Below are 27,412 nucleotides of genomic sequence, written 5' to 3' on the forward strand. Positions count from 1 at the left end.
GGCCCTCAAGGTGTCAAATTTCAGCATTGCTGGCACTCGTGCCGAGTCTCCCTATAGGCTATATATATATACACCTACAAATTAATTTGAAGACTTGTCCTAACTTTCAATTTAAAGGCCATAAACTTGGTTGACTTTGTGTGAAACTGAGAAATTTTCAAAATAGATAGTGGCCCTCAAGGTGTCAAATATCAGCACTGCCGTTACTCGTGCCGAGTCTCCCTATAGGCTATATATACATACACCTACAAATTAATTTGAAAACTTGTCCTAACTTTCAATTTAAAGGCCATAAACTTGGTTGACTTTGTGTGAAACTGAGAAATTTTCAAAATAGATAGTGGCCCTCAAGGTGTCAAATTTCAGCACTGCCGTTACTCGTGCCGAGTCTCCCTATAGGCTATATATACATACACCTACAAATTAATTTGAAGACTTGTCCTAACTTTCAATTTAAAGGCCATAAACTTTCAATTTTCAAAATAGATAGTGGTCCTCAAGGTGTCAAATTTCAGCACTCCCGGCACTCGTGCCGAGTCTCCCTATAGGCTATATATATATACACCTACAAATTCATTTGAATAGATAGTGGCCCTTAAGGTGTCACATTTCAGCACTAGTCTCCCTATAGGCTATATATACATACACCTACAAATTAATTTGCGAATAAAGCTCGGAACATATATACACCTACAAATAAAGTTCGGAATATATATATATGTGTGTGTGGGAAGAAATAAAGTTCGGAATATATATATACAGCTATTTTGGTGGTTTTTTTTTCTTTTAAAAATAAAAGTTCTGCAAGACCTGCAGCCTCTCTCTATACACAATCGGTCGCCCCGCCCCGCCCCGCCCTATATATACATGAATCAAGTGTTGTTCATCATCATCTGCCAAATTAATCCACTTGTGTGCCTTAATCATCTGGATATCTTGACGTCTGGTTATTGCGCCAGCTAATTGCTGCTTGCTGCTATAATGGAATCTAATTCCTGTCGCATGTTGCATATCATTGTGGTCTCGCTGGCCTTCCTACTGTCCGCAGCCCCATTTTTGAACAATGAGCTACTAGCGGCAGCCCAAGTGTCGTCTATTATCACGACCGACATCTTCAGCCAGTTTTTGCCCCAAATCAGCACGAGCGGCTGCGAGGGCAACGGATTCTACACGTACGACGCCTTCACGCAGGCGGCCGCGGCCCTCGACGGCTTCGGCACGTCCGGCGACTCTACTGTGAACGCCCGGGAGCTGGCGGCCTTCTTTGCGCACGTGGCGCACGAGACGGGAGGTGATGCAATCCAAACCACAACTAAGAATTAATCACCCGTAGTAGTACTTATTTGTCCTTAAATTTTCTCCTCTTTTGTAATTATAAATCTGCAGAGGGATGCTACATTAACGAGCAAAACCCACCTGAAATCTACTGCGACACGACCTCCTCATACGGCTGCGCTTCAGGCCAAAGCTACTATGGACGAGGCCCCTTGCAGCTCACATGGTAGGCAGCTAGCCCCGTCATCCGCCGCCGCTAGGCTGTAAAAGCACTCCTCCTAACATTTTACTTATTATAGTGCCGCATTAATGTACTGATTTTTCATGCCACCTAGTGCAAACATCTAATGTCCCGCCATGAATAATATCGATGGCCCAGGAACTACAACTATGGGGCGGCCGGTAGCTACCTGCAGTTCGACGGCATCAACAATCCGGGCGTGGTGGCCACCGACGCCGTGACTTCTTTCAAGACGGCGGTGTGGTTCTGGATGATCGACTCCTCGTGCCATAGCGACATCGTCAACAACGAGGACTTCGGCGCCACCATCCGCGACATCAACTCCGGGGAATGTGGTGGCAGCAGCAGCGAGGCCCAAGACCGCATCAACCTCTACCAGAGCTATTGCTCCACTCTCAACGTCGACCCCGGTTCCAGCCTCACCTGCTAAGCGGCCATATATAAGTGTAGCTATGCCAATAATACAAAATAAGAAATATAGTCCTCAACCTGTTGTTGTTGCGGTTGGTATGTAAAAGGGGGGTTTGCATATACATATATAGATTCCCTTTTTGATAATCCTATATAAAGTGAAGAGAGAGAAATCACGCGTCCCAATTTAGGAATTTTTTTTATAGCACGTGCTTTTTCAAGCACACTTGCATGTCCACAAAGGAATTGTGGAAGTATTGAACTAACAAATATTGACATCATGCATGCTTTGTTAGCTACTGCTGCACATAGGCCTTCAAACTCCATTAAGAAATAGGAAGCTCGTCAAGTACTCATGCTACTTTTCTCTCAGTGTGCTTGTTCACCTCTATGCCAAGAAATTTGTCCACCTTGTCAATTGCTACCCAATAACAAATTGTGTAGCCTAATGCCAGCCCACCACAATCAACATACCTATACACCAAGGCATTGCCAAGCTTAATATAATCTCGAAAAAACCACTCATAGATAATTGATTGATGAACGCACATATTTTGCTAAGGTAATACCAAGAAGGCCCTCTAACCAACAGTCCCATCATAAATTTTATTTGCACTTGTCAGTTTTCCTACCTTCAAATGAAGGTGAAGGTGACTGCCTCTAGAGGAAAGAATTAGGTTGCGTCTTTTCAAAATAGAAAAATCCTTGTAAAGATGCCTTAGCATTACATTGTAGATCTTTTGCAAATGGTGCTACCCAAGAGTTTACATCTCAAGACTTTAACATACTTCAAAACTTGCAATTGATGTGTTAATGTCTTTCAGAGATATCTTGGGATTGATACAAAACAAAACTAACTCCATTTTGATAAGAACATTTCTGACTGCCACTTCGAATGCATACATTGACAACACACATAGTTTGGGGGTTGTAGAATTGCTATTTGTGAGCATTATTTATAGATTTTGAAATGCTTTCTGCATTGTTTTGACCACATAAGCATTGCATCCTTCTTATTTAGAGTGTATAATGGCAAAAAGCTACATGAGCTAGATACTTGAGAAATCTGTTGTGCCATTTTATTTGACCTAGAAATTTTTCGAGCTCCTTCAAAGTGCTTGGTCGACTAAGATTGGTGATCACCATGATTTTCCTTAGATCTATTATTGGTCTTTCTTGAGAAACAATAAGCCGGAGTAAAGACTCATTTAGCTGGATTCAGCTTCATCTTGGTCTATATGTACCTCTCCTTACATAATAGTACGCATTGGAACATAATGGAGGCCTAGTTGGGCAGGATTGATGAGCTAGTAGAGCTAGGCCCATATAGCCCCCAACTATTGTCAAGCATAGCTATTACCGGCATAGTAGTCGGGCCTTTAGCCAAGCCCATAACAAACAATATAGCTAGATTCAACTTCAACTTGGTCTATGTGGACCTCTCCAAACATCACAGTAAGCAATGCACCATAATGGAGGCCTAGTTGGGCAAGATTGATGAGCTAAGACCATATTAGGGAGTTTGGGAAAATCCCAATTCCCATTATATAAGATCCAAAAAAGTGGGGACATGGTGAATCCTTTTAAGATTTTTTTCAAAACTCCCTTATGTGGCATATCATTAGAAAGCTCTTGAAGAGTAGGTTCTAAATCTATATTCTCCGACAACTTTGGCATTGATATGCTCAAGATATACTAAAAAGTAGATTGAAAATAAAATTCCCAAAGTAATGGGATTTTCCCAAACTCCCTAATATGGTCTTCAGCTAGTAGAGCTGGGTACATATAGCCTGACTACTATCAAGCATAGAAAAATAAAAAATAAAAAATTTTCACTTTTTGGAGTCCACCTAAATACGAGAATGTTTTGTTGATGTGTGGAAGGGAGATATAGTGGGAGTTAATGAGAAAGGAGATTTCAGACTAACAAGAAAGATTCAATTTATAGAGAGTGGAGATAAAAAATTCAAAAAGTAAGAGAGAGTATAAGAAAAGTCAAAAAGTAAGAGAGAGAGTATAAGAATATTCCCTTTAAAAAGTGAAACTAGGGGGGTATGGCTGATGTGGCAAGGCAAAAAATAGGGGTTATCACAGCCTTTGTCTCCCTTAAGCCTAGCTTTTTAAGATCTAATCCCTTAAAATTAGGAATCCTTAGGAGGCCCTTTTTGGGTCCAAAAAATTCCTAATGTACTGACATAGTAGTCGAGCCTTTATCTAGGCCATTACATATAATATAATGGAGGCCTAGCTAGGTATAATTGACAAGCTAGTAGCTGGGCATGTTCTATCTGGCTATTGTTTTTGGGATAACAACCGGGGCACAAGCTAGCTAGTCTCGTGGCCGAACCTATTGTTGTCAGGCCACACCTCGATCCCTCAATCTAGAGAACAAAGAGCTTAATCAATTTGATTTGATTGGGGTAAGAGAGTAAGATGGACTGCAAAAATGAATGGTGACAAAGGAGTTAAGTGGGGGGCTGAATGAGATGATAATTTCAAATAGAGGAAGAAGGATCATATATTGTCGAGCACAGGAAGAGAAATCATTACACAAATATATTACTAGTTATATTAAGAATACAAGTACATGTACTACATGCAAGGGATTCTATCTTTAGATCCATGTCCTCACCCATGGCCATTCCAACTTCAACAAAGAGTCCACTACTAGTGGTGGACTCGGCATCGTGTTCGCCACCACCAATATCATGGTGGCGATGATGATATCACCAATATCATGGTCTTTCACGGCACAAGTTGGGTGAGGCTACAGGTCTTTCACGGCACAAGTTGGTTGAGGCTGCAGGTCGTTCAGGGCACAACTTAACTCCTCCGAAAGTCTTGCGTCGTGTGTGTCTTACTGTGCCCATTATATATTCTTTGTTTTGGAGAACTTGGCCTTCCTTTCGATAGGGGATTTTTCATGGACTTGATTATATCTGGCTTTCTCTCGGGAAAGAGGACTTCATCGTGGACTTGACCATGTGATAGACTACCTTTTCAATATCTCATTAGATTATCAAGATATATCTTCTTTAGGAGCATATCATTTTTTAACTCTTCTTAGAAGCCAAGACTCTTCAAATTCTCTCTCTCTCTCTCTCTCTCTCTCTCTCTCTCTCTTAACCCAAGGTTATTTAGGTGCCCAACATTACTTCCAAACAAGGTCACATCAACACCATGTAATGGGAGTAGAAGGAGCCATCATTAAGCAACAAAGAACGAATGAAGCCAAACAAGCCTAAGAAATCAAGGTCATGGAGTAGCTATGGACCCATGTACCCATGCTAGCTTAAGAATGATAGGATTAACTCTATTGTGTTGTAGTCTTGTATGAATTGTATATAGTTCAAGACATATTCCGAGGGATGGCCCCAAGCCTTATGTCCCATGCACCCGTATTCTTGTATCTACATAATTTAGATGAATATTATACTAAGGGCTACTTGTACGCCTGAAAGTCAGCGAAATTTGGAGTGGCTTATGCATAAGTGAACTTGTCTAATGAGAAAGGGAAATTCCCTTGGCTTGGATCCATAACTAAGCTCTTGCCTCCTCCTTGCTCTCTAGCTCTCTTCTTGATTATAGTGCTATGCTTGTGTGTGTAGGTGTGACAATGTGTGTGTCTCTTTTTCTCTCCCATGTATGCCTTGCCGTTGATGTAGTGAAAGTGTGAGGGTGTGTGTGAGGAAAGGGCTATTGTCTTGAAGCGATCTTGGAGCTCTTCCATCCATGGGAGTTCCAAGCTCACGACATAGAAAACTTACATGGTTATGGGGAGAGTCAATCCTCTCTTCTTGATTATAGTGCTATGCTTGTGTGTGTAGGTGTGACAATGTGTGTGTCTCTTTCTCTCTCCCATGTATGCCTTGCCATTGATGTAGTGAGAGTGTGAGGGTGTGTGTGAGGAAAGGGCTATTGTCTTGAAGCGATCTTGGACCTCTTCCATCCATGGGAGTTCCAAGCTGACGACATAGAAAACTTACATGGTTATGGGGAGAGTCAACGCTCTCAAGTCCAAGCTTGCTAATGTGGTTTTGCCTCTTCTCCAAGACGGCGAGTAAGCATCCAAGTTTCCAATGACATGAGAAAGGTAAGTGCATTCTACTTGGTTAGGTTTGTGCTAGTGAGTATGGTTATTTAGGTTTTCTAATGGCACCATTGCACCAGGGAGCACAATTGCTTTGCCTTAGTGCTTGATTAGATTATTGTGTAGGGCATGTTTTTCTTCTTGCCACATGTGGGGGAAGACCCATGATGTGTAGTACTGGTTTGATAAAGGAAAGAAAGGATGATAAGGAAGGGTTACATTAGCAGGGAAAAATATATTGATTTTGTGCTTTTTCTTGTTTTGTTGGATTTGGTGTTGATTTGTGTTATGTAATTTAGATTGACTGAGGTTTTTAGTTTGAATTGTTAGCAATTTTTTTGGTTTGGTGTATTTGTTGGATTTTTGTGTGTTAGTTTGATTGGTCTAGTATATTTGTCGGATTTTTGTGTGTTGCTTTTTGATGTCTCTAATGTCTTTGTTTTCTTTAATTGTACAAACTAGGATTAGTTATATTAAGCATTAGCATTACCCCTAGGACTTTGGATTTCACACCACCAATAAGTATAGTTTTAGTTAACACTTGCCTTATGGCTACATCACCACCTTGCCTCATGGCCACACTTTAACCTCCTAACCACACGAGTCATCACCACCTCACACCTCTACCACCTCACCTTAGTCACCTCACTTGACTCCCAACATGGCCTCCACTTGCACACACGACTTCCCACATGTTCTCCTCATGCACACATGATCCCCCAGTCCTCCATGTGGTCACTATCATGCTTCACACCACCTCACGGGTTCATACTATGGCTTTCATTTCAAAGGCTTGTAATACTAAAAAGAGTCCCTTTTGTTGATAATTATTTATTTTGATGTATCATATATGTGTGGTGATTAATGTATGCCAAAAATTCTTACCAACGAGAAGGAGGTTGCAAGGAGGAAGTGCCTATTGAACATTTAAGCTTGAGTAAGCGAGTACCATTAAATTTGGATTGCGTTGTGTTGAAAATTAAGAAGCTAAGGTAATCAAACACCCAACCCCAAGATATCATTTTATTCTTTACCTTATAGTTTTGATATAAATAAGGTAAATAAAAAATTCATCATATTTAGTGAAAGAGCTATGTTTTTTATGTTTACCCAAAGAGTCCTCCTACTTTAAAGGTAACTCTTGACATAAAGTAAAACAACTTATCTCATTTAATGAAAGAGCTACAAATTTTTTTCCCACCAAGAGAACTCTTACTTCAAAAGTATAGTATTGGATTATTAACAACAATGAGGTTTTATGTACTATAAATGTGGAAGCCATGCTTCTAATTTAACAACAAGGGCATGTATCATTGAATTGTATTACATTTGAATGTGTATTTTTCTATTCACTTGGACAAAGTTGATCCCCCTCTTGTGGCATTAAAAGTTTCTTATAAAAGATGAAATCTTTTATTTGCCTTTAATAAAGTTTTTAGACATGTAGGCTTTGTATGGATTGACATTTTGGATCTTCCATTGCATATGTTACATATTTTACACTTTAGATCTTCCACCCTTCTGATGGGAGATAATACTATGGCCTTGGCATATGTTATATATTACATACACCATATAACATACGACTACCCTTCGGATGGGAGTTTAAACATGATTAGGGCCTACATACTCTCTCTATTCTTGTTGTGGAAAGACATCCCTGGCCTAGATTTTATCATGGCATGATGCTTCTTAAACCTCATCATCATCTTAATCGATCTCACATAACATCATTATGTGCTAGAAAGACATGCATGAGTCTAAGTCGAGTCTCTTGTGTGTCGGATGGACAAGCATAAAATGTCAAATAGTGCTTTCTATGGAGGAATGAGGAGTGCATAACGCAAAAAGTCTATCGTGGTTCTACATCACTCATGCATAGTACACCAACACTCATGCACTATGTACCATGGTTGAAGACTCAACATAAAAAACTCTCCCCTAAATATATGCTTACTTACACTACATATTGTTTTTATTTTTGTGATGCATGTAAGTAGGTAGGTGCTTGCACCATTTAAGTACATGCATTATACAACCTTACTTGTTTCTACCCAAGCACATACATTTGCACATACTTGTTTCTACCCAAGCACATACATTTGCACCAACATCTGCATTATACAACTTTACTTGTTTCTACCCAAGCACATACATTTGCACCAACATCTGTACCCCTTGCCATCGATAACCTTCATCAACAATCCCTCAAAAATTAATCCAAATAACCCTAAGGAATCAAAGTCATGTAGGCTATGGAGTACCTATGCACCTAAGGCCACAAACCCCATTTGACATGCTTGCCCAAGCATGGCATGATTAATTATATTATAATCTTGCCTAAATTACACTTCTCAAGTTATAACCCAAGTGATGGGCATGCCTTATGTGAAGATGGCATCCCACGCACCCACATTCTTGTATCTACATTAGATAAAAATAAAACTAAGGTCTACTTGTTGGACATCCAAAATTCAATGAAGTCTAGATGCCCAAGACTAAAAAGTAACTTGTATATAAGTGACTTGCATATGAGTGACTAATAAGTGACTTGTATATAAGTGAATTTGTCTAATGTGAAAGGGAAATTCCCTTTGGTTGGATTGAGAACTAAGCTCTTACCTTTTGTGCTCTTGCTCTCTAGCTTTATACTCTCTTTGCCTCCTGGTAGTACTGTGCTTGTGTATGTGGGTGTGAGAGTGCATGTGTCTCTTTTTCTCTCCCATATGCTTGTCCATTGATATACTAGTGAGAGTGTGAGGGTTTGTGTGAGGAGAGGTCTATTGTCCTGAAGCTACCGTGGAGCTCTTCAAGTGATGGGATTCCTGAGCTCAAAATAGACAACTCACATGGTGATATTGACAATGGGAGCTGGTCTTCTCAATTGATATCTTGCTACACCACGGTTACCTCTTCTCAAGTTCTATCTTGCTACACCAAGGGTCTTCTCAATTCTTATCTTGCTACACCACAGTTGCCTCTTCTCCAAGATGGCAAGTTCCCCACCATGACAAGAGAAAGGTAATTGCACTCCACATGTTTAGTCTTGTGCTAGTAAGGGTGGTGTACTTGGACTTTCTAACAGATGCAGGTGATCACCTATAGATACATGTGATCTTTTGGAGAACCCCACTATGTAGAGACACATTATAGGGAGTTTGATTTACATGCCTATCACTAGACTAGATTTTAGCTATAGGTTATTTGGTTGGTGAGTTAGTTTATGTGGGGCCCAAGGAAGCCACACTTGGATGCAACTAGGAGGATAGTCATGTATATAAAGTCCACAATACACTATGGACCTTTCTATGAGGTAGGATTATCGATATAGGTACGTGGATATACAGATTAGGCTGGTAGCATCTTAAACAAGAGATCTAGTAGCACTTTTATGTTTTCTTTTGGGAGTATTGGAGCAGCAAAAGTAGGTTTCTTTGTGGAGTACATGTGTGCTTCTATGGCAGCATGTGAGGTAGTTTGGTTAGAGAAGCTATTGGTAGACATGGGTGATCCATGAATAGGGTTGTTAGCATATATTGTAATAATATGAGCATAATATATTTGACGAGTAAGCTAGTGTATGATGCTAGGAAAAAACACATTGAGATGCCTTATCACCTTGTGAGGAAGAAGGTTCTAGTAGGTGATTAGATTTGGTTTATGTTAGCATAAAGAATAAGTACAGAGAAGCTCCAAAGGTTTAGGAGCATACTTGGAGTGCAAGATATGGAGTTGAGCTCAAGGGAGAGTGTTGAGATATCAAACTCAGATATAGGTGACACACCAACGTGACAGCTTTGCACTTCCACCATTGGCTTGGTGAGATTATGGATGATATGCTACCAGTGGTTTTACAGGATATGTCATAGCCACTTTGGTGTACTAGAGATATGACATAGTTATAACTCCAAATCATGTAGTATATTTCACCCTATGGACCAATCATTTATATGTTATAGTAGGCAATTACTTCAGAAAGGCATTGGGTATAGGGAAGCTCTGCAGATTCAGGAGATTACTTGGAGTGCAAGGTATGGGGTTGAGCTCAAGGGAGAGTGTTGAGATATCGAGCTTAACTAGTGTGGATACGGGTGACACCCAGGATGGAAACTTTGCACTTACACCCATGGTATGGTTGGTGAGATTATGGGTGCTATGCCACCAGGATGTGTGACCACTTTGGTGTATTAGAGTTATGACATAGTTATAGTGCTAACTTCTGTAGTTGGGTAGACACTATGGACCAACAATCTATATGTTATAGTATGATAATACTTTCATAAATAGTATGGACTCTTATCTTTATGTTATGGTTGTGGACAAGTGGAGAGAACAAAAGAATATTCAGCCATCCATCTCTTGTATGCTTATCTACTCTTGTGTTTTTTATGTTTTTTACAAGGAGCTCAAGCTCTTAACCCCTGCATTCTTTTCATTAGTTATAGGCTTGCTACTACTAGTCAAGTCACTAGTCGGCGGACCATTACCATACTAGGGGAAAAAATGAGAGAAATTTGAGTACACATGGCACTATGCACACAATGTCTTGTTTTCTCCACATTAAAAGGCTTGCTTTTTTGCATAGGGAGATACCACCTTATTTTCCTGAGATGATGATTAGCTCTTCGATACTGGAACAGAGTGATCTACAAGCTCAGATTAGGGATAATCATTATGCTTATTAACATGCAATTAGCAACAAGAAATCATGCATAATGCCTAAATGATTTAGCCTTGCTCCAAAGGAAGGAAATAGCCTTCCATAGGCCTAGGTTGAGAGCCATGAGGCTCCAAGAGTCATGATGACTAATATCAAAAGATATCAAAAAGTATAAAGGTGTCAAAAAGGTACAATGATAGTTCATGAGCCCCCTTTTATACTTGAGCCCATGACCAAGGTTCTAGACCTAAACTAAAGGTGTTGCTTCATTACAAACCATCCCGTCCTATAATGATTTCATCCTCGAAATCAAAGGGTAGTCATGCCCAAAGAAAAGACTTATACAAGTGGCTATCATTAGGGGGCATTTGAGTATATTTTGGGTCTTTTACTAATGAAAGTAATTAGTAACGAACCAATAAGAATAGAGGAGTGTGCAAATTTGGTCTCCTTTGTATATAGGGAGAGAGACTAGGCAGTAAGGAGGGGGACTAGGCTTTCGGCGCTTATAATTACATTTGTCTCCTACAAAAAGTAGGGGGTTAGAGTAGGTAGGTGTGGTCCCACAATTTTCGTGGTTCATTATTCCAAAATAGTCACTTTTTTCCCCAAAAACTCATCTCAAACTTGATTATAGACCAAAATCTCATTTTCAAATCCGCTTAGCTTCTTGAACATCCAAACTATACTCTCGTTAATCTCCTCCCTTATTTCATCTCTTCATTCTTCAAGGCTCCTCCAAAACCCTAATCTATAGATCTCATTCTAGAACATTCACCCAATTCTAACCTTTTGCACAACAAGCTTTACCTTTAGCTTCAGGTTGATATGGCCGCACCAAGAAGACCAAAAGATGAGATTGAGGAGATATCGCTGCACAATAGGAAGGATGACGATGGTGCTTGGGTAGGAGAGGCATTTTGCAAGGGTTCTTGGGTTATCTATAGCCTACTACAATTGGTCCCCATCGAGTTCAACGATGGCAAGATGTGATGGAGCTTCGTTGGAAAGGTCGTTTATAGGGCTTCAAAACGGCAAGCAATGGAGAACTAGTGGGCCATGGTACAACACGTTTACACAACACGAGATATCCATCTTCGTGCCAATAAACTAAGTTTCCATGCAACTGTAAGTATCATGAGTTTAAAAGGAGCTATGGTACAACACATTTACACAACACGAGATATCCATCTTTGCGCCAATAAATTAAGTTTCCTTGCAACTGTAAGTATCATGAGTTTGAAAGGAGCATATGATTTCATGACTGTCAGAAGTTTCTTTCTTTCTAAGTCATCTTATTTCTTGTTTGTAGACATTTTTCCCTCAAACTTGGTAGAGGAGCAGCCATCATGCAGTCTTACTGGAACATTTCAAGCATTACATGGAGATGTCGGTGAAGCAATGTTTTCTTATAGAAACAGTGCAAAACTTCTCAAAGAAGAAGTTTTCTTTCACCAGAACTCGTATGTGTTCCAAGGCATGATGGTGGTTTTGGTAAGTTACAGATGATAACATCTCCCCCCCTCTCTTCTACTGATGAATGGCCAATCCCAAATGCTTGGACTGTAATGGTCATGAAATCAAAGATGCTTTGTGATATACAAGGGTCTTTAAAGTTTACAAAGCCCTCTCGATCTGTGGGTCTTAGTTGGGTATGCCCAATACATCTTTTTGCTAAGATGTTCAATCTATTTACCTTCTCACAAACATCTACCATGTTTGTGTGCAAGAAAGTACTAGGTGATGACATGGTTGACTTGCAAGAAAGTACTAGGTGATGACATGGTTGACTTGCTTGGAGAGCACTGGAGTATTGTAGAGGGGGTGCATAAAAATGACACATTCAAGTGTAATATAGTAGACTCTAGTGTTTCATTTTGGTATCTCAAAGCTCGTTCCACGTTATACATACGCTTTTATTATGAGCGGTGGATGAAAAAGAACAGTTATTGGATTCCAATGCAGGCAGATGAACAAGTTGTTTTACTTGTTGACATATGTGTTCGGGTGCCAAGTGGTGTGGTGGAAGTTGTAAATGCAAGTAGACATTGGAGCCTCCTAAATGTTAGGGAGCACCTTCAAATCGTACGGGGTGAGGATATTAGCAAGGCACAATTCAAGGTGAATAATAGGAAGATTCATAAGCGAATGGAGCCGATGACCTTGGTAGATACCGACTGGGAGGCTGAGGGTATATCGATGAGTTAATAAACTTCTCTAGAACAATACCTTCCAAGTTTCCTTTTCAAATCAGTTTTGTAAAATCTTTTATGATTTACTAATCAAAAGTGCAATGTGTATTTTAATGTGTATTTTAATATATTTTCTTGGATTGTAGAAAGTTGTCCCATGGATGCGAATTCTTATAACACATGAATGGTCAATTCATTGTAGGCTGGGAAAATGGTTTTATGGCACACAAGATTGGAGATGACAATTGTTCAAAACTAGGGTGGTTTTATGGCACACAGGATTGTAAAACATGGTTTTCAATAGTATATAAAGACATCCTACATATGAAAGTTGTGACATTATTTCTTACTCATAGCTCATAACAAAAGCCAGCCTCCCATGGATGCGAATTATTATTGTTGCAAGATGATAAGGATGCTCCTAGCAAGGTTGCTACGCCCCCTCCAGTCTCACAAGATGACTCAGTGTATTCCTCTGTTGGGGATACAGATGAAAAATCTGTCGTGTACTCTGAAAACAGACAAAAAGACCTTGAAGATGTAGAAAAACTGATATAGCTGAAGCTAAATTCGTGTATCAAACGATCCTTTAGAAGACCCAAAACAAGCCAACTGAAGAAAAGCCTACTCAGCAGGATGATTAGGAATTTTAGGAATGTTTTGTATTGAGGACTTGGGCTCAAAACAATTTGTATCTCAATGTTACTTTAATGAAAAATATATTGCGATATTTGAATTCATCTGTCACACTACTACATGTTAGCCTAATACCGGCGCTTATACCGGCGTCATTTAACGGGGTCTAAAAAAGCCCCGTCATCGATATAAACGTCGGTATAAGCGCCGGAACCACAGCGTCGGTATAAGCGTCGGGTAACAATACCGGTGCCTATACCGTTATCTATACCGACGCTCACCGGGGGTAATACCGACGGCTAAACCGGTGTCTATACCGGTGCATATACCGTGTTATATACCGGGGTGTATACCAACGTAAATACCGAGATATATACCAATGCATATACCGACGCCAGTACCGAGGAATATACCGACGCTATAGCAGAATTTTTTTTTTGGGCAGAATAGTGCTGCCTGGCTGCCTGCAATGAGCAGGATCAATAACAGCAAATAGACAGCACCATTCTATCTAAAATAGAGCACAAAAACAACCGTGCTCGTTTTTTTATTTTCCCGATCGACAAACAAGAAATTAAATTAAACATTAATACTCAAGAATGTTTTGATCATATTTCATTAGTTTGAAGGTCATCTTACATCATGGTAATGCCTCCCAATTGACGGTCTCTCCTTCTTCTTCAAGCATATCAAACAAGGCCACAAGGCCATGTTTGTGAGCGTACTTCTCCTCTCGCCTACTTGGTGGGCGATTCATGGCCAACTCCTGCACAAACGATTAACAATTATAACTTTTAGAAATCAACATTTAGCCCACATACATACATTTACATAAATAAAATTGCTACAAACACTTACGAATTCATGGCGCATGGTTTCGTAACCACCACTCCCAAGATGAGAAGCCCCTACTGTTTGGAGTCTTGCCCTTGCCGCCTCTCTTTGTTGTTGAAACCTCTCTGGTGTCTCGGTGAGCTCCTGAGCAATGGCTGCCCACTCCCTGTCATCTAGCCAAACAGGTTTCTCTTTCCCCTCTCTAAATGCGTCTCTCGCCTCTGACCTACGATGCCCCATCAAAATGCAAGCTGTATACTGTATCCACTCATTAGAGACGACATTCATAAGGTCAGATGGCTGAAACTCTTGCTTTATCTTTGTATTTATATAATTTTTCTTCCCCTTGTCTTGCTGATCCCATTTAGTCATGACAGAGTCGTGAAACTGTATAGTGCACAATTGTCGAATGCGTGTCTTCACTGCCTTCCCTGCACTATCCATTATTGGTGCCCCATCCCTAATTGTGTAAATCTTGTTGTTGTCATGGTCATGTGCACCCCAGGGAGTGGAAGGTGACCCTATGGGTGTGCTATCAACATATGAGAGCGAAGGACGACGCTCACGTGGTGGTGGTGTCACAGCATCTGTGGCACTACCACCACAACAACCTCCCCCTGAAGACCTACTACGTGAGCACCGTCTATGTGAAGAGGTGGTAGATCGAGCTGTAAGAGGAGTGGAAGGCTGTGTGGTATGAGGTGTGGGAGCTGTTGTCGTACCCACGGGTGTGGGAACTGGCGTCGGGAAGCCAGATGGTGAGGCAGATGTCCCTGCTCCAGAACCCCAATAACTCTGAGCCATGGCTCTCTGCTCTGGAGTCATGGACGAAAGAAAACCATATAACTGCTGGGGACTCATGCCCTGCGGTGTAGGATTAAATGAGAAATCTGGACTGTAGTCGTAGGGCGGTGAGTCACCCATGGCCTGTTGGACAAAAAACCATATGACAAACTTGTGCAAAATGAAAATTACACGGTAAACAATGAATGAAAGAACCATATGAAAAACATTAACAATGATAAACAACATTGGTAAAACTATATCAACTTGCTCCTACAGTAGTGATTATGATGGTAAACATTAACAATGGTAAACAATGAAAGGACCTTCAATGTCATAAAACCATTACAAATATGTCATAACTATTTGCATAATCATTAAGATACATCATTTTAAAAATCATTATCTATTCTATCATCCTCATTAAGATCAGTAGCCCCAAAGAGATCTATGTCTATGTACATTTCAGCATCCTCATCATTAAAAGTCCCTTGATGAAGGATGTCTTCATCATCTATGTCTTCTTCCTCAACATGTTTTTCAGCTTCCTTGGTTTGCACCTCTTCATTTGGATCTTGCTCTAGTTGCTCCTCTTCAATTGCTTGCTCCTCTTCATTGTTGATATCGGCTTGTTCTTGCTGCTCTCCATTACCGTGTGTATCCACATCACCTTGTTGTAGCTCAAATTCTTCAAAAATTTGCTTACTGCGGGGGGCGACTTGAACCACAAACAGCCAGCATGGATCTTTTGGATCCGCTTTAAAGACAACCTGCTCACAATGCTCTGGGCGCACAAAAGTATCTTGCTGATCGGTCCATACCTTTGTGGAGTCCACTTGGATGAGGCCACTCTTGTCTCTACGTACAGTTGCATGTGGCCCATTCATGATTACCTTGAACCACTTCACATCAAAGATAAACAACTCAAAACTTCTGAAACCAACCTTTAATATATCTTGAATGGTTCCAAAGTAATCAAGCATTCTAGTAATTGTGTTATCATCACTTGCACTTGCACGACTTTCTTGAACAAACTGTGCTGTGACACCACAATCAAAGGTTGCTCTTCTTTGGTCTATTCGTTCTACTCGAAAATGACGTCCATGTGACCAAAACGCCCCAGATTTGTGATACTACAAATAGCACAAAAAGATTGTTGATGGAGAATCAAACACTGAGACATGTAGAGAAAAAAAAGAGAGACATGTAGAACTTAAACACTTACATGCCAATCGCATCCTTTTGTAAGCTCCTTCTCCTCCTCTGTTATAGTTAAACCAGTACGTTTGGCTTCTAAAATTTTAGCTTCTAGCCATCTACCTATGGGAAAGTCCGGAAGAGCTTGCATACCTTTTGGATATGGGAGATTTCTTGTAGTGCGATTCCTTCTGAAACTTAAACGATCTTGTACTCGCTGTCGCTTGAGAGCTTCATATGTCTCAATCCACTTCTCCATTACATGAGAGTTCAAGATGCAAAATTTGTTGATTTTTTTCCTCAAATTGTTATCCATCTTTCTCTTAATGCCTTGGCCTTGAGGTTCCTCACCAATGACTCGCCTGTTGGACTCTTGAGACCATAGTCGAGGTATCTCTGGATCTGAGGAACTTAAATATTCAGTGATGTAAACAAGGGACTCTTGTATCAGCCACCCTTCTGACATACTACCCTCTGGGCGAGCCATTTGGCGAACAAATCCCTTTAATGTCTTCATACCTCTCCAAAAAGAACATCCATCTGGAATGGACTGTTCCAGCAAAACTGCAACCTCATCTACAACATGAACTAGCAGATGCATCTGGATTGTTAATAAACTTGTAGGGAAAAACTTCTCTACCATGCAGACTGCCTCTATGGAGTTTAAACGCGCTGTCTCCAAAGTGTCTCTCTTTATCTCTTTTGAAGAAATCCAGCGCACCAATGTGCCAATCTTATAGATAGTAGCTCTAATGTCTTCAGTGAGGCAATCTTTTATTGCTATGGGTAGCACAAATTGTAGAAACTTGTGCCAATCATGACTCTTGAGGCCACTAAGATCATCATCCTTTGTAAATGCACTTTTCAAGCAATGCATACAACCTGTAGGAGTCCGAAACTCTGAAATTGTCCTCTTGACTTGTTGTTCCTCCATCTTGCTAAAAACCCATGGGGCTCTTGGAAGTAGCACCTTTCCATTGGGTCTAGTGCGAGCCCACAACTCTTGCATGCAACCAATCTCTTCCAAGTCATCCCTTTGGCCTTTAGTCTCCTTTTTTTCTGTCATGGTCTTCCACAGAATGTCAGCTACATTCTTGAAAATATGCATCGGGTCAAGCAAATGGTTTATAAGGAGATCACCCCAATAGGGGAGTTGGTGAAAGATAGAGAGCCTCTTCATCCCAGGACATGCCAAGTTGCCACATTCCTCCCATTTAATCTTCCAAATGCACTTGGAGGAGGTCTTCCTAGATTACCATCCCGCAATTCATGATTTTCTGGAAGATACCTAACATGTCCTTGGTAGACATTCTTTCGTAATGCTTTTGAGTATCTTGAATCAAGTCGAGGACCACATACAGGACATGCATTGTAACCCGATATAGACAAACCTGAGCATTCTCCATAGCCAGGCCAATCATGCATTGTCCACATGAGAATACCTTGCACAGTTATAAGTCTTTGGCCACTCTGCTGCTTTGACATGTCCTTCACTTCAATTCCGTTCCACAAGGTGCGTAACTCATCAATAAGTGGTGCCAAATATACATCCATGTTCTTCACCTTGTACTTTCCTGGAACTATTAATGAGAGCAACAAATGACCTTTCTTTATTGCTAACCATGGCGGAAGATTATAATTCACAAGGCAAACAGGCCATGTGCTCCATGAAGAGCTCCTTAAACCAAAAGGGTTTACACCATCCATTGCTAGGCCAAGACGGAGGTTTCGAGGTTCTTCCTTAAAAGTCGGCCATTTCTCTTCAATGTGTCTCCATGCGGGTGAGTCAGCAGGCACACGCATCACTTCATCTGTGGATCGAGTTGTGGCATGCCATGTCATCAAGCTTGCTATAGATTTGCACGTGAACATGCTTTTTATTCTTGGGATGATTGGAAAGTGCCTGAGAACCTTTACCGGGACAGCCTCCCCCTGAACATCTTCTCTATATCTATTAGAGCCACAATGGGGACATTCTTGCAAATGCTCATATTCATGGCGGAAGAGGCAACAATCATTGCGACAAGCATGAATATTATTGTAATCCATGCCTATGGATTTCAATAACTTCTTCGCATCTGCACGAGATGGAGGCATCTCGTTGCCAGGGGGCAATATCTGATCTTTCAAAAGCCTGCAACAAGTATGGCAATATCTGATCGTTACTATTAAGATTTTCTCAAATACAAGTTGATAATTTATCATTTCAACAGTAGGTGTAATCTCCAAAAAAAGTCCTTACTTGAATAGTTCACTGACACTTGTATTAGACCATCCAAAAATTGACTGCAAATTTAGCATCGTAAGAGATGCACGTAATACAGATATGTTGGCACCATTGTATAATGGAAGGCGTGCAAGTTTACGCATGGCCTCTTTCTCTGGTTCATAATTTGACCATTGAGAATGTCGTGGTTGATGATCTTCATGTTCATGCTCCTCGAAGAGAGCTTCTTGTTGCTCGATGAAGGCATCCAACATTTCTTCCATTGGACCTTCTTCCATTTCCTGACCTTCTTCCATTCTCTCGGGTGCTGTTAATTGAGCTCCATCTGTCACTCCCTCCTACGATATCCTCATCCTTTGTTGGGGACGAGAATTCATAGGCGCAATGTTATCAAGATGCGGCTGCACACTTGCTTGGTTGTACGATTGAAACCGTAAATTTTGCAAGCGCTCCATTGGAAATATGCCAGCGTCATGAACATGCTAGTTGCAAATCCTTCGTTTTCGAAAGATTTGGTACTTACATCGCATGCATGGACACGCTATTCTCTCTTCAAGATTGAGAGGCTCCATCTAGCAGGATAACATGTATATGCAGCTCATTAAACACAAATCATTATGCATTACACAAAGCACTATGTAAACCATAAAACAGGGCTTCTTTTCCCTAGCCGCCGCGAGGGAGATTTTAAAAAATAACATTTAAAGCATCAAACGGGCTTCTTTTCCCCAGCCGTTGAGGGAGACTTGACAAATATTTAAAAAAGCGTCAAACGGGCTTCTTTTCCCCAGCCGTTGAGGGAGATTTTAAAAATAACTCATACATTAGCTTATCTCCTCTCCATACAAAATTAACTCGAATTTGAACAAGGATGGATAGAGAAGCTATCTCTATTCATAAATAGCTATTTATAAAGGCCTTATGCAAAAATCTAAATGCATAGTATAAGTATAAGCTTGCATAATAAGGCTGCAAGACTTATGGATAAGCTCTATGCATAAGCCAACTGCATAAGTCTTATGCATAAGCCTTATGCATAAGCCAACTGCATAAGCCTTATCATGCATAAGCTCTATGCATAAGCCATATGCATAAGTCTTATGCATAAGCTCTATGCATAAGTCTTATGCATACGCTCTATGCATAAGCCATATGCATACGCTCTATGCATAAGTATTATGCATACGCTCTATGCATAAGCCATATGCATAAGCATTATGCATACGCTCTATGCATAAGCCTTATGCATACGCTCTATGCATAAGCCATATGCATAAGTCTTATGCACACGCTCTATGCATAAGCCATATGCATAAGTCTTATGCATAAGCCATATGCATAAGTCTTATGCACACGCTCTATGCATAAGCCATATGCATAAGCTCTATGCATAAGTCATATGCATAAGTCTTATGCACACGCTCTATGCATAGGTCTTATGCATAAGCTCTATGCATAAGCCATATGCATACGCCATATGCATAAGCCTTATGCATAAGCCTTATGCATACGCTCTATGCATAAGCCATATGCATAAGTCTTATGCATAAGCTCTATGCATAAGTCTTATGCATACGCTCTATGCATAAGCCATATGCATAAGCTCTATGCATAAGCCATATGCATAAGTCTTATGCATACGCTCTATGCATAAGTCTTATGCATAAGCTCTATGCAAGACTTATGCATAAGCTCTATGCTATAAGCCTTATGCACTATGCTAACCCTTAATCCCATCACCCAATGGTGTAATAAACATGATCTTGTTTTACATGGATAATAGATCTTACCTTGATAACATATATAAACTCTATGAATAAAGAGAATACCTTATGCATAGAAAAACAGAGCATAAGACTTATATGTTATATGTATAAGAGAGTATAAACATTCAAAAAGCTTATGCTTTCCATCCATGCAAGGCACTCTACATCAAAAAAAGGTTTATGCAAAAAAACATAGCGCATGTGAAGCCTTATGCATAAAGCTCATCCATAAGATTTATACATAAAACATTATGTATTAAACTTTATGCATAGATCTTAATTCATGCATTCAGCTAGATTCATATAGCTCTATGCATAAACTCTATGTATAGAGCTTGCATAAGCTTACAAGCCCTATGTATAGAGCTTTCATAATCTTACAACCTCTATGTATAAAGCCTATACATAGAGCATATGCATTGAGCTTTTACAAGAAGGCTATGCATAGAGCTTTCAACAAGAAGGCTATGCAAGCTCTATGTACAATGTCCATGCAAGCTTTCAAGAAACCTATGCATAGAGATTTTATAAGCTTGCAAACTCTATGCATAAAGCCTTATGCATAGAGCTTATGCATAGAGATTTCACAAGCTCGCAAGCTCTATGAATAGAGCTTATGCATAAAGCTTGCAAGAAGGCTATGCATAGAGATTGCAGGCTTATGATAGGTTTTATGCATAGATATTAAATTAATCCTATTTATAAGCTTACAAGAACCCAAAACTAACCCTAAACCATAAAACAGGGATGCAATAATTCATAGAAAATAGCATAAACAAGAAAAATCGAAAGAGGATCTACCTCTTTTTTGCGAAGCTGAAGGAGAGGATTGGTGAAAGATTGGTGAGGTGAAAGAGCTGCAAAACAAAATATTAAACAAAATAATTAGTAAATTAAACACAAGAATAAGAACTAATACAAAACCCTAAAATCTCTATGCATGCATTAGGAGATCTATGCATACATAGAGAGCTCTCAACATGCATAGAGAGCCAAAAAAACACAAAACCCTAAACGTCCTAATTCTTAAATTAAAAAGTAAAAGCAATTGCAAGAACATATTAGGAGAAGGAGAAGAGGAGAAAAGAAGAAAGAAGGAGAGAAGAGGAGAGAGGAAAAAAGAGGAGAGGGAGAGAAAGAGACCTTCTCTAGCTGTAACGCGCCGTTCTCTGCGAAAAAATCAGAAAATAGGCTCTCGGCTGTAAAAAACTTACGAGCGTCGGTATATGCTACGGAATATGCGTCGGTATATACTATGGAATGTGCGTCGGTATACGTGTCGAAATAAGCGTCGGTATACGCGTCGGGTAACGAAAATTTGAAAATACCCTGCCCGACTTGTCTCCTCCAACATTACGATAGACATACCGACGTTCGACATTTGCATCGGTATTTTAGCGTCGGTATGCCCTCAAGCTCTTGTAGTGTGTGTACTCGTATTATACTTTTCTCTCTCTCTCTCTCTCTCTCTCTCTCTCTCTCTCAATTTTTTCATAAATTATTTTTAAAGCTATCTTAAATTGCTAAAATAATGAGGGGTTCAATAAGAATTCTAGATATTTAAAAAAATAAAGATATGAGAAAAAAGCTCGTTATTTATCAAGAAGAATCTTTACAAAATGAAATGTACTAATAAAGATCTACAGGCTAGGGCCATTGGGGCTCCATGCCCTCAGGATTCTCTGTCTCTGGCCCTGCATCCACATCCTTTACTTGGGTCTCTTCTGTAGAAGCTGCCAATCGAAGCTTCTTCTTCGGAGAGTAGTCTTTTTGCCAACCTTCTCAGAGGTTCCTTGCTTAAAGATAAAATGCTTAAAAGGTGAATGCATAGGCATTCTTTTCTTCTTTGATGTAGAGGCTTCACTTGTTTCACCTGTTGGACGTGACGAGTCAAGATCTTTTGGTGTAATTACATCGTTAAGTATAATATTAATCGCCTTCGCCCCCGCAGGCTCCTCCACAACCAAAAATCAGGCATAGCAAGAGATTGCATTAAAAATAAAAATGGCTCAAAATTGAATATTGTAAAAGAGGTGAAAGCAACAAAAATGGGAGAATGAGTAACGTAACTTACACTGCTATTAAGTTTAGTGTACTTGGAACGAATAAATTTCCATACATTGGCAATAACATGCCACCCACAGATAGGGAGGGAGACCAGGCTTTCAGTACTAATAATTACACTTGTCCCTTTAAAAAATAGGGGGTTTAGGGTAGATATGGTCCCACCATTTTCGTGGCTCAAAAAATCCTTAAAATTTTAAAATTTTCGAGATCCCCCCAAAACTCACATTTTCTCCCAAAAACCCATCTCAAATTTCATTGTGATCAAAAATTTCATTTTCAAGCCCACTTTCCCTCTTGAACATCCAAATTAAACTCTTCCTCCCTTTCTCTTCCATCTCTATCTCATTTGCCCAACCCTTATGAAACCATCAAAGCCCAAAACCCTAAAATTTCTCCTCCATCTTAATCTTCCTCCCTTCTCGGCGCTCCATCTCTTTCATCTTCATGGCTCCCGTAAAACCCTAGTCTGCACATCTCTTTCCTTTTTACTCTAAACCTAACCTTTCTACTCTAGCTTCCAAGAAGATATGGCCGCACCAAGAAGACCAAAAGACAAGATTGAGGACATATCCTTGCACAACAAGAAGGACGATGATGGTGCTTGCGTGGGACAGGCATTTCGTAAGAGCACTTGGGTTTATCTACAGCCTGTTGCAATCAGGCGCCTCACCGAGTTTGACGGTGAAATGTACTGGAGCACCATTGGAAAGGTCATTTACAAGGCTTCAAGAAGGCAAGCAACAAAAAACTAGCAGCCACGGTACAACATGTTTACACAGCACGAGATATCCATGTTCGCCAACAACAAACTCGATTTCCATACAATTGTATCGCAGGTAGAAAGGGACATGTGAGATTTTTTGATAGAGATGTTTCAATCTAAGTCAACTTATTTTATTTGTCCTTCAAACATGGTAGAGGAGCAGCCATTGGAAAGCCTTACCAGAACATTTCAAGCATTCCATGTGCAGACATTGGTCAGGCAATGTTTTCTTATAAAACAAGTGCAGAACTTCTTAAGGAAAAGGTCTTCTTTTACCAACACTCCTATTTGGTGCCAAAGAAGGATGGTGGGTTTGGTAAGCTACAGATAATCATATCTCCACCCCTATCTTCTATAGAATGGCCAATTCTGGATGCTTGGACTATAATGGTCATGAAGTCAAAGATGCTTTGTGATATACAAGGGTCTTTGAAGTTTGCAAAGCCCTCAAGATCTATGAGTCTTAGTTGGGTATGCCCAATACATATTTTTGCCAAGATGTTCAATCAATTTTGTTTCTCACAAACACCTACCATGTTTGTGTGCAAGAAGGTATTAGGTGATGACATGGTAGCCTTGCTTGGAGACCAGTGGTGGCAGACATGGTAGCCTTGCTTGGAGACCAGTGGAAGACTGTAAGGATACATAAAGATGGCACATTCAAGTGCAATATAGTAGAATCTAGTGTCTCGTTTTGGTATCTCAAAGCTCATGCCACACTACACATACGCTTCTATTATGAGTGGTGGATGAAAAAGAATACTTGTTGGGTCCCAATGCAGGCAGATGAACAAGTTTTGCCTCTCGACATCTGCGTTCGGTTGCCCAGTGTGGTGCAGTGGAAGTTGTAGGTGCAAGTAGACATTGGAGCCTCCTAAATATTAGAGAGCACCTCAATATCGTGGGAGGTGAGGATAGTAGCAGCAGAGCACAATTCAAGGTGAACAATAGGAAGATTCGAAAATGACTAGAGCCAAAGACTTTGGTAGATCCCGATTGGGATGTTGATGGTATATTGCTCAATTAATGGGGATTTTGAATTTTGTGAATTTTGAAGCTACTTCAAGTATGTTAATTTTATAAAGTCCTTGCCCTCAAAAAAGTGTACTGAGCAATGAATTTTTGTCTTATAACAGCTATGAATTTAGATTTTTATATTAAAGTTATAACTTAACAAATATACTCTAAAGCTGTCTTGTATGTGCACAATAATGGTCAGCTCAGTGTAGGTACTAGGGTTCCTATTCCAAAATGGTGTAGTGGCACACAGATTTACAGCACATGGTTTTTTATGTCGATGGTTTTGGAGTCCATCCAAGGACCAGTCCATAAGGGAATTGAGAACATAATATCTTACAACTTATAGGCTCTATACAAAAGCCACCCATGGATGCAATTTTTTCTAATGAGAGGACTGTTCCTAGCAAGGTTGCTAGGCTAGCTATTTTAGCTGTTTCTTCTGATGATGACTCCTATTCCTCTATTGGGGATACAGATGATCAACCTATCTAGATATCTGAAAGCTTCAAGAAAGACCTTGAAGATGTAGACAAACCGATAGATGAAGCCCAAGAGGTGCATCAAAGAATTCTTCAGATGAACAACCCAGAGAAGAAGATGGAGGAAAAATATGTCGTGCAAAATTAGAAAGGTCTTGTATTGAGGGACTTAGGTCCAATAGAAGTCATTGTAACACTTGTACTAAACTGTTGTATCTTAGCAATGACTAATATGATGAAAAATTTCTACATGGACATGTGTCTACTCTACAAAGTACGCATAACGATTTTGAAGAAAACGTCTTTAAAATTCAGTTTCAACCAAAGATAAGTTATGAGAATAAAAATTCTCAACAATCTATTTTATTATGGTAAAGCACAATACTCATAAAATACAATAATGAGGGCTCAATAAAATATAGAATGTTTATACAAATATGAGCCAAATCAATAAAAATACAGAATCTTTACAACGTTGTCTCTAGACATATACAAAATGCCTCTAAGCGGTTTCGGGCTCTGTAGCCTCAGCCTTGGCCTTCTCCTTTAACTCAGCCTTGGCCTCCTCCTTTGACTCAGCCTTCGGCACCTTGGCCTCCTCCTTTGTCTCCTTTGTTGGCACCTTGCATGCCTTGTCCTTGCCCTTGCCTGCAAATGGAAGCTTCCTCTTTGCCTTTCCCTTGCTTCCCTTCTTAGGGACTCCTTGTTTAAAGCTAAAAATGCTTAATAGGGGAATGAAACGGCATCTTTTTTCTCTTCTTTGATGCACTAGTGCCAGGAATTGTTTAAAAAATATAAAAAAACTGAAAGATTAGAGTAGAAGGATGAAGGAAAGCAGTGCGTAGCTAGGAGAATGAAGAGAGCAAAACGGAAAGAAGAATACATACGAAGGTAGTTCACTTTAGAATTTCCCTCCTCGACAAGAAAAGACAAGATATCGAGGATGAAAAATTCTCCATCTGTACTTGGGCAGGTGTCTTCAATGCAATTTCTATCAGATTCTCCAAAAAATTTACGATTATTTTTGGAATATACATAAAAACTTTTTAAGATTTTTTAAATGAATATAGCTAATTTTCAACGTTACGTTGCCTGCTTGCTCATTCAGCTATTTTCTCTCTCTTCTAAAAGGCCCTCCAAATGATCTCCAAAATGTTCTAATGTTAGTTCTCAATCCAACCAAAGGGAATTTGCCTTTCTCATTAGACAATTTCACTTATATACAAGTCACTTATTAGTCACTGAGGGATCAATGACAGTATTGTGCTTACTTGTTTAAGGTGTGTACTCTTCGCCTTTTTTTGAATGCTTTCTTATTTTGATTTCTTTGTCCCTTTCCTAATGTTTTTAATTCAATCTGCACGGTACTTTTGAAAGAGCTTTTGCTAGATCAAGCAAAGCAAGTATATATTTGCGATCCTTTGGTATCAACTATCTTGATACCCCTGTCGAGATTTGACGAGGACCTTGCTCCTTATTTCTAGGGAGTTAGTCCGGGTACCTGCTTTGTTGTGCTGCCATATATAGAGAAGTATATATTTTCTTTGGATTTCAAGATGTTGATGGAATTTAAGTTATTAGTTGCCTGTGTTAGGTTTCTTATATTTTTTGTTTACTTTCTTAATTTTAGAGGGCATTGGTCTGCTTGTTTAGTAAATCTGGTGAAATGCCAGATAATTTTTCTGAATAGCCTTCTCGAAATGCACGGACAGTCTAAATTATAAGTCATTATACTTTATATCATTTCCTTCTTGCTTCCTGATTGTTGATTGTAAGTCATTCTTTATATCGTTGACTGTAGGGCATGTAAGAGAGCGATTGCATTGATTGAAACTCTATGTCCTCAATTGAAAAATGATATAGAGTGGAAATTTCTCAACCAACCCATTCCTATGCAAAAGGATTCGCACTCTTGTGGCTGGCATGTAGTCACAAATTTCTGGAAGTTCCTCCTTTCCACGTACACTAATTTTGAGAGCTGTGTAAGTTTCTTGTGTCACTGTAATATAATTTCTCTATGTTCATTTCATGAGATATCCTGCATTATTCTAATTGACTTTTATGTTGTTTTGTAGTCTGTTCGCTCAGACGAGTTCTGGCTGTGGAGTGTGTGGGCAAAGGCAATAAACATTATCCTCAATAATGCAATATTGCCTGATGTGACCATGATTCTCGCCACTTCCACTAGTTGTTGCTGGTAGCACTAGTGCATCAAAGAAGAGAAAGAAGATGCCGTTTCATTCCCCTATTAAGCATTTCATCTTTAAACAAGGAGTCCGTGAGAAGGGAAGCAAGGGGGCAAGGCAAAGAGGAAGCTTCCATTTGTAGGCAAGGGCAAGGACAAGGCATGCAAGTTGCCAACAAAGGAGACAAAGGAGGAGGCCAAGGTTGAGTTAAAGGAGGAAGCCAAAGCTTTGAGGCTACAGAGCCTAAATCCGCTTAGAGGCATTTTGTATATGTCCAGAGACAACGTTGTAAAGATTCTGTATTTTTATTGAACTCGGCTCATATTTGTATAAACATTCTATATTTTTATTGAGCCCTACTCATTATTGTATTTTATGAGTATTGTGCTTTGCCATGATAAAATAGCTTGTTCCTTTGTCTTCTTCTCTCTGGGTTGTTCATCTGAAGAATTCTTGGATGCACCTCTTTGGTTTCATCTATCAGTTTGTCTACATCTTCAAGGTCTTTTTTGAAGCTTTCAGATATCTAGAATATAGGTTGATCATCTGTATCCCCAACAGAGGAATAGGAGTCATCATCAGAAG

The 27,412-nt window shown here is 39.8% G+C and overlaps 1 protein-coding gene across 2 annotated transcripts in view; it reads left to right on the forward strand.

Moving 5' to 3' along the window:
* The first annotated feature begins 855 nt into the window (after positions 1-855).
* The window catches only part of LOC147604453 (endochitinase 4-like), a 101,255-nt gene continuing 74,698 nt past the window's right edge, over positions 856-27,412 (forward strand). The window contains exons 1-3 of one of the 2 annotated variants that reach the window (XR_015265340.1): positions 856-1,291; positions 1,387-1,501; positions 1,655-2,019. Coding sequence is in view for 1 of the 2 variants with exons in the window: in XM_086794850.1 (XP_086650976.1) it covers positions 982-1,291; positions 1,387-1,501; positions 1,655-1,946 (717 nt within the window). In the remaining variant the exon portion in view is untranslated. Of the gene's footprint in view, positions 1,292-1,386; positions 1,502-1,654; positions 2,081-27,412 lie in introns of those variants that run through there. The other variant, XM_086794850.1, reaches the window with a different exon arrangement.

This window comes from Cibotium barometz, chromosome 61 (genome assembly GCF_041138505.1).
Source record: "Cibotium barometz isolate CiBa-2024 chromosome 61, ASM4113850v1, whole genome shotgun sequence".
Lineage (NCBI taxonomy): Eukaryota > Viridiplantae > Streptophyta > Polypodiopsida > Cyatheales > Cibotiaceae > Cibotium > Cibotium barometz.